Source organism: Colletes latitarsis, chromosome 14, assembly GCF_051014445.1.
Source record: "Colletes latitarsis isolate SP2378_abdomen chromosome 14, iyColLati1, whole genome shotgun sequence".
In the NCBI taxonomy this organism is placed as follows: domain Eukaryota; kingdom Metazoa; phylum Arthropoda; class Insecta; order Hymenoptera; family Colletidae; genus Colletes; species Colletes latitarsis.
The window spans coordinates 3253989-3264627 of record NC_135147.1 but is presented as its reverse complement, the minus strand read 5'-3'; the positions used below and the strand labels follow the sequence as shown (position 1 = coordinate 3264627).

Below are 10639 nucleotides of genomic sequence, written 5' to 3'. Positions count from 1 at the left end.
CTCTATTAACCCCTTGCATGCGAAGAATGTTTCGGTACGCACAAATCCAGCCTGCTTTTCCAGTACAGTTTTTAATAACAAACGATTACAAATGGTTCTTACCGTATTTATTTTAATTTTCTGAATATAATTCTCATTTTAATTTTAACACACTCTGGCGAGAAGCGTCATTCAGGTGCGAAGAATTAATTTCCTAAAAATTCCGAGAGCATCTTCCCACATTTTATTCCTTCTTCCTTGGAAACAGCGAATACAAATAATTAATAAATTCGATTTAGCTGGCTGATTTATCCAATCCGCAGAGGTAACAGTTGCGGTGGTAGTATTTTTAATTATTTGTATTCGTTCCTCGACGTATCTCCGATGCACATCTTGCTACCTACCCGACACGGTGGCTCTCTTAGTTCGGACGGCCCTGAGCGCGCGGCAGGCGCGCGTCGTGATTCGTCAGTGTTTTTCGTTAATAATTCAAAGACGAAGCTCCATCCGACATTTTTGCAAAGGAAATTGTTGTTCAGAATCGTCTCAGCTACCCCACATTTCCGGCTCTTACACTATTTACGGGACACCCTGTATAGTGCATTACTCGAGTGGGGGAGGACTTGGTCTTCTTAGGAATGGGAGTGGTACTCGCTCGTATCTGCCAACATTAGTAGAATTGTATGCCTTCAGCTTCTCCCACAACATTCTGCAAACTTTGCGTTCTTGGATCTTTTATGGTTTCTCCCCACAGCATTCTGCAAACTTTGCATTCTTGGATCTTTTATGGTGTTACAAACATATGTATATTGGTATGTCTAAAGCGGTATTTTATAATGCCCCCACGGCAGCGTCTTGGTTGAATATGGTACAATATATCGTTTGTCATCGTTTGGACTCAAAGCAATTTTTGTTTCTGATACCGTGTACACTTCATGCAACATGGATCTTATACACGATTGGTGACAAATCTTTTCAACCTCACCCATCAAACATTGCACATAATCATCAAATGTTATAGTTCGCGCTACAACATTACTCTTGACACCTTTCACCTTTTTCGTATCTTTCTTACCATCGACTTGTATGGCATACATTTTCGCTCTCAATCCAACAAATTCCGTCATAATCGCACCATTATTTTCATCTTTCATTAAACCTGGTACCTTCTTATTAGCAAGCGGAATACCATATCGATTATCTGTGGGATAATCGCTCGTGTCAAAGCGGGTAATATCGCGTATCATAAGTTCATAAATATCGTCACACTCGATGTGATAGATTAGACTGTCTGTATCGGTATACATAATTTTACATTTATTCCTATGTGTGGGTAACATGTAATCGTAATGGAATTCATACAAACAAATCTTAGATATATCTAGTATACACATGCCCACATAGATTGGTTTGTTAAATTTTACGAACAATTTATGCAGTTCGATCGCAACTAGGTTTTCCGAAAATATCCTGCGACTGTGGAAATTTGGTTTAGCGATTAGTGCCTCTGCACCGTATCTCCCTCCCCATTTCGTTACTAATTTGACATCTACATGATTGCGCACATTCTCCATGGTTTTACCAAACACTGCATTATTCATTAACTTATATAAATTTTTCTCAAAATCGTTTGTAGCAAGAGTTCTGAACTTTGTATTTAGTTCGATGTAATCGCGAAGCCATGGGGATTGGGAAAACTGTAATACGCGGTGAACTTCAGTTACGCGAAGGCCGTGACGAATACATTGCTGCAGATTGCGATAGTGTATTACGTAACGCTTCTTATCGTATAGAGTTGCGAGGAGCTTCTCCTGACGCTTGCCAGGCGGTTTATCATGTGTTGGGCAGAACGGTAGGTCAGTGTGTGAATCATGCAGATGTTGCGGATACTCCAGATCGACTTCCAAAATATACCCCGTCGATGAGTCTAACGCTACGGTCATTACATCTACATCTTTGTTGTTGACCCACTGAAAATTGGCACATGGTAATGGTTGACACATTGCCCAGCCGTACAAATTATTTACATCGAAATACATTAAATATGACGACGGTTGCGATGGATCGTGCGACTGCGTGTATTTGTTGTTGGCTCGTGCGCGTCTGTTGGAACATTGACTCAAACCACCACGTATACCACGTTCGATAAATAGGACCATGTCGATATCGGTAAGAAGTTCGAAATTGATACGTGTATGCTTCAGCATGGCATCCCATGTAAAACCAGGCAAAGTATAATAGTGCGCGGGGTCGAGTCCATAACTTGCGATGCAACTATTGCGAAAATTTTCAAAAATATCAGCCAACAGCAAGACATCCGTCTTCAGATACAAATCGCTATACTCGCCGAGCGTTTCAATGGAGAACCGCTTCCACACGTTGACAGCGTGTGCGTAGTCGTTTTCGGATACTGTATCGCCAGTTAAGGAACTGTAAAATGAATTGCGTGATGGTAAACATGATTGGTCCAACTTTTCAATACAGTCAATGTACTCGTATGGAAACACCCCTTTTCGCGTCAATAAATCAAAATCTTCCGCAGATAATTTTTGAAACTCGGACCGTGTAATTTCAAGTTTATCTTTACTAAGAAAAGATACCAATTTCTCGAGACTTGTATTTAAAAATTTAAATGAATCGATGAATTGCAATTTTATGCGCTTGCGCGAGTTTGATTCTTCATTCGCGTTTTCAACGTATTTTGTAAATGAAATGTACTTCTCTTTTGTTATCGGCAATACAGTGACATCACCCTCAAATGCTGTGGCTATCTCCTTGATAATAAAATATGAATCATAACCGGATAAATTGTGAAAGACTATAGGGATGGCAAATGCGTCTTTATAATTTAGATTGTGATTTGAATGTGCAGGACCTCTGTACTGACCGGTTAAGTGGCAATGATCGCGTACTCGCATATCATCTCGCGTAAACGGTGTTTCGCATATATGGCAGTGTGTTGCCGTATTAAAATTTCGTAATTGTTCAGCTGATAAATTTTCCATGGGTACATTGGTCGATAAGATGGACTTTACACGATGTGACAAATCTTGAAGTTGTCTCACAAACCATGATACGCAATCAGGATCGCGACGACATTGAAACGTAGATAACGAGTCGTCGTACGAGCACCGCACATAATATCCCACGCTAAATACTCGATGATGCTGGTACGTGTATCTTGACGCTTCTCGATCAGTATCCGTTTTCTCCAGGATGCATTCCAGATCGGCATACACGATAAACGGAACACGCTCTTTCCTGTTGTAGTTGCTGAAGCTGAGCCACTTACTGCAATCATCATTTGGCAATATGATTGCACAATCGTTCATCTTCTCACAATCCATGGTGTGAGCTTTCAGCTTCTCATTCGAACTAAAGTAGTGTAAGCATCTGCAATAAGAGGCATAATTTTTATCTAACATAAAATATTTAAAAGATTTATTATATACATACCTATCACAAAAGTATTTCCTGCCATTATGTTTACTCAATTGTGTGCATACGAGGCGAGATAAGTTCTTAATCCATGTGAAATGTCCCACGTCGTTTGCTCCTTCTAAATACAACAAATTTACATGTCTTTCCATCTTCTTATCGGTGACTCGTATTGGTAACACCTTCTTATTCTCAATGGTATAGACATTGATGGAGATGTTGTTGATATGTTCAAACTTTTTAATTTGGTTCAATGTCATTGGAAATTCAATATCCTGGATATTCAACACTGTTGTATAATGAGGATATGACGATGCGAGAGATACGTGACTTTCGGCTGGATACAGAGCGGCCACCACCGACCACGCAAAACATGCATTGTCCGTCGAGCATACATTGATTACTGCTTTCTTTAGTCGTACCTCTCGCGGTAATTGTATGGCACATCCTGCATGCATTGGCATATATTTATTTACATTAACAATTAAATTCAGTATCCGCGACAGCGCCCACCCACTATCGCGTTCCTGAAATTCGTCTAAGGATGCTAGAATGGGTTCGATGACACGTAAATCATACCATTCGCGTAGGTCAGACAAGCGAAAAAGTTCACAATTTTTCGTGTTAACACTTTTGTTTGCACATTTGTTACCAGCAACAAATTCACCATTAAGTATAGTATTTATTTTTACACTATCATGTTTCAGCACAATGTTTCGCACATGATCGACTACAATATCCCTCGCATCTTCGAGAAAATTGCGAGGTTCTATGTGGTTAGAATTTATCACTGCACCGGTCAATATACGGTTAACGAAAGCTGTATCAATTTCACGCCATCTGAGTCTTGCACTATGTCCAGCACCCGCATGTACAAATCGATTGCGTGTCGAATCTTTTAGACTTTCTAATCTAGCGATACGAGCAATCAATGATTGTTTTTCACCGATTGAGAGTCGCAGTCTCTTGATTCGGCTTTGTTCCTCCAACGAATCGAGATAATCGCCAAATCGATGTTCCCATAAATTGTATTCTTCCATCGACCTTAATTGAGCGGCTTGCTCGTACAGCTCCTGCTCTTGATGATCCATACTGTCGTCTTTTGTGTTAATGTGTATAGTGATGCATACGATATATTACAAAAAATCACTGTTCTCGATGATACTTTCGGTGATGCTCGCGATATATTACAGAAATCTGTGTCCGCGAATGCGCTGTTATAGGTTTTGCAGAGGTTGTGTTTTTTGCGCGTGTTCATCCACAAATGTATTGTATACGTTTTTTGCACATGTTCAGTGTAATCTAAAACACCTTGCAAAAAAGTTGCGCTTTTCGCAGAAGAACATGTAACATAAAATAGTAAGAAGGGGGAACAACGTGTACGTAAAAATGGTTGGGGTTCAATAACTCGCACAATTCATGGATCGAACACGAGTTGCAACGCGTTGCAAATTCCGACGTGTATCTAGTTGAAAAAGTATTGCGTAAGAAGGGGAACAACGTGTACGTAAAATGGTTGGGGCTCAATAACTCGCACAATTCGTGGATCCACAAAAGTAATGTTTTGTAACATAATTATTCATTGCTTTAATAAATATATCATATTTTTAAATCATCAAAACATGGTATCTAATTTCTTTCCCATGGTAAGGGTCTCCATATATATATGTTACAGAATTCTTTGCCTGTGAATGCAATGTATACGTTTTGCAGAAGTTGCGTTTTTGCACGTGTTCAGTGTAATCTAAAACGTCTTGCAAAAAAAACGTTGCGCTCTTCGCAGAAGAAGAACATGCGACATAAAATAAGAATATGAATAGCGTGTACGTAAAATGATTAGGACCCCAATAGCTCGCACAATTCGTGTGTAATGTTATACGCTTTGCAGAAGTGCATGTTTCGACATGTTCAAGGTAATCTAAAAAACAATTTTTGCAAAAAGTTGCACTTTTCACAGAAGAAGAACACGTGATATAAAAAATTCCTCCTTCCCCACAAATGATCTATGTCGCGAAGAATATTATTTGTTTGCATCATCCTGCGAATGTAATGTTATACGCTTTGCAGAAGTTGCATGTTTAGACGTGTTCAAGATAATCTAAAAGACATTTTTGCAAAAGTTGCACTTTTCGCAGAAGAAGAACGTATGATATAAAAAATTCGTCCCCCCACTACGCGCCACCCGCTTCCCTGATATATATGATGCAACGTTGCATTTAAGTGCTGCACAATATTCACACTCGTTTGATAGTATCGTCGTGAAACATTATCTATTGAATTCTACGTTCAAATTTTTTCTGAAAAAATGAATTATTGCATTCCTTGCGATACAGCATGCACAAGTAATGAGTAAGTATTATTATCACCATTTTTTCTTATCCATTTTTTCTTATTGTTATTACTTATTGTCATTACTTACCTTTTATTCTTTATTTACTTTTCTACATGTAACAGTAGCAAGAAACAGCATTCAACGCCTCATATACTGGGAAGGAGGTTTGCCCTCACATCCACAGCATACAAGTATTTGGATATTGCAATCGGTGTAGGACCTGTATCCACCGTGGAAATTATACTTGGCGATACTCGAGGAAATAAATTGTTGCTGTCTTACTCAATATGGATGGTGTTTATTCGGAAACGCGAGGACATCAAACAACATGTGCTATCAGCTCCTTCTCCAACATCGTTATCAATTTGTGATTTGGTGCTTACGGTTGTTGCAATGCGTGATATGAACATTGTACAAGTGAAATTGCATGATGCTTGCATGTATATGAAACCGACAACTCTATTGTTTTTATTCGAACTGGAACAGTGCATCGAGCATGCATATTCGTGGCTATGCCAAAATGCGCACTATGTTGGTGAGAAATACCAAGAATTTACAAATATTTTAAAACGCAATAGTATTATGCGTAAACGTGATGCAGACAAAATCCTTCGTGAATAATACGATAAAAATTCGCCTGTAGATTGCGAGCTGTTGGCATATGCGCTGGATAACATTTTATATGATGCCATTAATAATTAAAAGTAAAAACTGTATTTAATTTTTGTGGAATAAAATTTCGAAATAGTCAAAAGACGTCTAATTTCTTTCCCCACCTCCTCTTTATCGACCTCTGATAATTACCTTTGATAATTACCACTTCTTTTTACCAGACGCATCTCTTTTATCCCCCCTTCCCTTTTTATCGATACCAGGCAATTACCCTCTTTCATTTTCTAACCTCTGCTAATTACCAGCCCTTAATGTCAATTATCGATCGTTGATACTAATTACCGACCATAAATACTAATTACCAACCATAGATACTAATTACCGAACGTAGATACCAATTATCGACTGTCGGTAATAGTTACCGACCTCCCACTCCGACTGCGTCCCCCCCCCACGGACCCACCACCGGCCCCCCACTCCGGCGCACAGGCCCCCTCCCCCACCCTCCCTCAACCCCAATCTCCCCACTCCCCGCACCACCCTCGGAGCCCCCTGTCCAGAACTCCCCTTTCTCACCTACTGTTAGGTTTGGGACTTGCCCTCATCAGGCTCATAATTTCGCATATTTCGCACACTTGTTGGACAGATCCTGGGTTTTTTCTGGTTTGGATCAGGTAGTAATGTGGTCCCACAATGGAACAGTCGATTAAACCCGGTTTCGATCAATATTTTAGAGGATAACGCATGTTAGGTCTAGGTTAGGTTTGGGACTTGCCCTCATCAGGCTCATACTTTCGCATATTTCGCACACTTGTTGGCCAGATCCTGTGTTTTTTCTGGTTTGGATCAGGCAGTAATGTGGTACCACACTCGAACAGTCGATTAAACCCGGTTTCGATCAATATTTTAGAGGATAACGCATGCTAGGTCTGGGTTAGGTCTGGGATTTGCCCTCATTTGGCTTATACTTTCGCATTTTTAACTAACGTGTTGGCCAGATCGTGGATTTTTTCTGGTTTGGAACACGTAGTAATGCGGCACCACACTGAAACAGTCAATTAAACCTATTTCCGATCAATATTTTAGAGGATAACGCATGTTAGGTCTGGGTTAGTTCTGGGACTTGCCCTCATCAGGCTCACACTTTCGCATTCTTCACGTACTTGTTGAACAGATCCTGGGTTTTTTCTGGTTTGGATCACGTAGTAATGTGGTACCACACTAAAACAGTCGATGAATCCTGGTCTCGATCAATATTTTAGAGGATAACGCATGCTAGGTTTGGGTTAGGTCTGGGATTTACCCTCATTTCGCTCATACTTTCGCAATCATCACATACTTTTTGAGCAGATCCTGGGTTTTTTCTGGTTTGGATCACGTAGCAATGTGGTACCACACTAAAACAGTCGATTAAACCTGGATTCGATCAACATTATAGAGGAAAACGCATGTAAGGTCTAGGTTAGGCATGGGATTTGCTCCCATCAGGCTCATACTTTCGCATAATTCGCATACTTGTTGGCCAGATCCTGGGCTTTTTCTGGTTTGGATCGGGTAGTAATGAGGTACCACACTGAAAGAGTCGATTAAACCTGGTTTCGATGAATATTTTAGAGGATAACGCATGATAGGTCTGGGTTAGGTCTGGGATTTGCGATCATTTGGATTCAAGATCAGACTTTCGCATTTTTAACAAATATGTTGAACAGATCCTGGGTTTTTTCTGGTTTGGATCAGGTAGTAATATGGTACCACACTAAAACAGTCGACTATACCTGGCTTCGATCAATACTTTAGAGCATAACGCATGTTAGGTCTGGGTTAGGTCTGGTATTAGCCCTCATCAGGCTCATACTTTCGCATTCTTCACACACTTGTTGGCCAGATCCTGGGTTTTTTCTGGTTTGGATCAGGTAGTAATATGGTACCACACTGGAACAGTCCATTAAACCCGGTTTCGATCAATATTTTACAGGATGACGCATGTTAGGTCTAGGTTAGGTCTAGGATTTGCTCTCAACAGGCTCATGCAATCGCATATTTCGCACACTTTTTGGCCAGATCCTGGGTTTTTTTCTGGTTTGGATCAGGCAGTAATGTGGTACCACACTGGAACAGTCGATTAAACGCGGTTGCGATCAATATTTTAGAGGATAGCGCATGTTAGGTCTAGGTTAGGTCTGGGATTTGCCCTGATCAGGCTCATGCAATCGCATATTTCGCATTCATGTTGGCCAGATCCTGGTCCTTTTCTGGATTGCATCACGTAATAAAATGGTACCACACAGAAACAGTCAATTAAGCCTGGCAACGATCAATATTTTAGAGGATAACGCATGCTAGGTCTGGGTTAGGTCTGCGATTTGCCCTCATCAGACTCATACTCTCGCGTTCTTCACATTCTTGTTGAACAGATCCTCGGTTTTTTCTGGTTTGGATCACGTAGTAATGTGGTACCACACTGAAACTGTTGATTAAGCCTGGTCTTGATGAATATCTTAGAGGATAACGCATGTTGGGTCTGGGTTAGGTCTAGCATTTGCCCTCATCGGGCTCATACTTTCGCATTCTTCACATACTTGTTGAACAGATCCTGGATTTTTTCTGGTTTGAATCAGGTCGTAATGTGGTCCCACACTGGAACAGTCGAATAAACGCGGCTTCGATCAATATTTTTGGGGATAACGCATGCTAGGTCTGGGATTTGCCCTCGTCAGACTCATATTTTCGCACTCTTCACATACTTGTTGAACAAATCCTGGACCTTTTCCGTGTTGTATTACGTAGTGATGTGGTGCCACACTGAAAGTGTCGATTAAGCCTGGTCTCGATCAATATTTTGGAGGATAACGCATGTTAGGTCTGGGTTAGGTTTACGACTTGCCCTAATCAGGCTCATACTTTCGCATATTTCGCACACTTGTTGACCAGATCATGGGTTTTTTCTGGTTTGGATCACGTAGTAATATGGTACCACACTGAAACAGTCAATTAAACCTAGTTTCGATCAATATTTTAGAGGATAACACCGGTTTGGTCTGGGTTAGGCCTGGGTTATGCCCTCATCAGGCTCATACTTTCGCATTGCTCGCATATTTGTTAGCCAGATCCTGGGCTTTGTATGGTTTGGAGCACGTAGTTATTTGGTACCACACTGAAACAGTCGATTAAGCCTGGTGCCGATCAATATTTTAGAGGATAACGGTTGTTAGGTCTGGGTTAGGTCTGGGATATGCTCTCATCAGAATCATACTTTCGCATATTTCGCACACTTGTTGGCCAGATCCTGGGTTTTTTCTGAGTTTGGATCACGTAGTAATGTGGTACCACACTGGAACAGTCGATTAAACCCGGTTTCGATCAATATTTTAGAGGATAACGCATGCTATGTCTGGGTTAGGTCTGGGATTTGCCCTCATTTGGCTCATACTTTCGCATTCTTCACATAGTTGTTGAACAGATCCTGGTCTTCTCCTGGTTTGCATCACGTAGTATTGTGGTACCGCACAGAAACTGACAATTAAACCAGGCCACGAGCAATATTTTAGAGGATAACGCATGCTAGGTCTGGGTTAGGTCCGGGATTTGCCCTCATCAGACTCATACTTTCGCATTCTTCGCATACTTTTTGAGCAGATCCTGGGTTTCTTCTGGTGTGTCTCACGTAGTAATGTGGTACCACACTGAAACAGTCGATTAAACCTGGTGCCGATCAATATTTTAGAGGATAACGGATGTTAGGTCTGGGTTAGGTCTGGGATATGCTCTCATCAGAATCATACTTTCGCATATTTCGCACACTTGTTGGCCAGATCCTGGGTTTTTTCTGAGTTTGGATCACGTAGTAATGTGGTACCACACTGGAACAGTCGATTAAACCCGGTTTCGATCAATATTTTAGAGGATAACGCATGCTATGTCTGGGTTAGGTCTGGGATTTGCCCTCATTTGGCTCATACAATCGCATATTTCACATTCTTGTTGGCCAGATCCTGGTCTTCTTCTGGTTTGAATCACGTAATATTGTGGTACCACACAGAAACAGACAATTAAACAAGGCCACGATCAATATTTTAGAGGATAACGCATGCTAGGTCTGGGTTAGGTCCGGGATTTGCCCTCATCAGACTCATACCTTCGCATTCTTCACATAGTTGTTGAACAGATCGTGGGTTTTTTCTGGTTTGGGTCAGGTAGTAATGTGGTACCACACTGAAACAGTCGATTAAGCCTGGTCTCCATCAATATTTTAGAGGATAACGCATGTTAGGTCTGGGT

At 40.9% G+C, this 10639-nt stretch overlaps 1 protein-coding gene across 1 annotated transcript; it reads right to left on the bottom strand.

Moving 5' to 3' along the window:
* Positions 1 to 649: 649 nt before the first annotated feature.
* Positions 650 to 4508, bottom strand: LOC143350219 (uncharacterized). Its single transcript, XM_076782170.1, has 2 exons — positions 3436 to 4508; positions 650 to 737 (listed from the first exon to the last, which is right to left on the bottom strand). Exons 1-2 carry the CDS (start codon positions 4506 to 4508, stop codon positions 650 to 652), a joined length of 1161 nt encoding a protein of 386 aa, XP_076638285.1.
* Positions 4509 to 10639: the final 6131 nt, after the last annotated feature.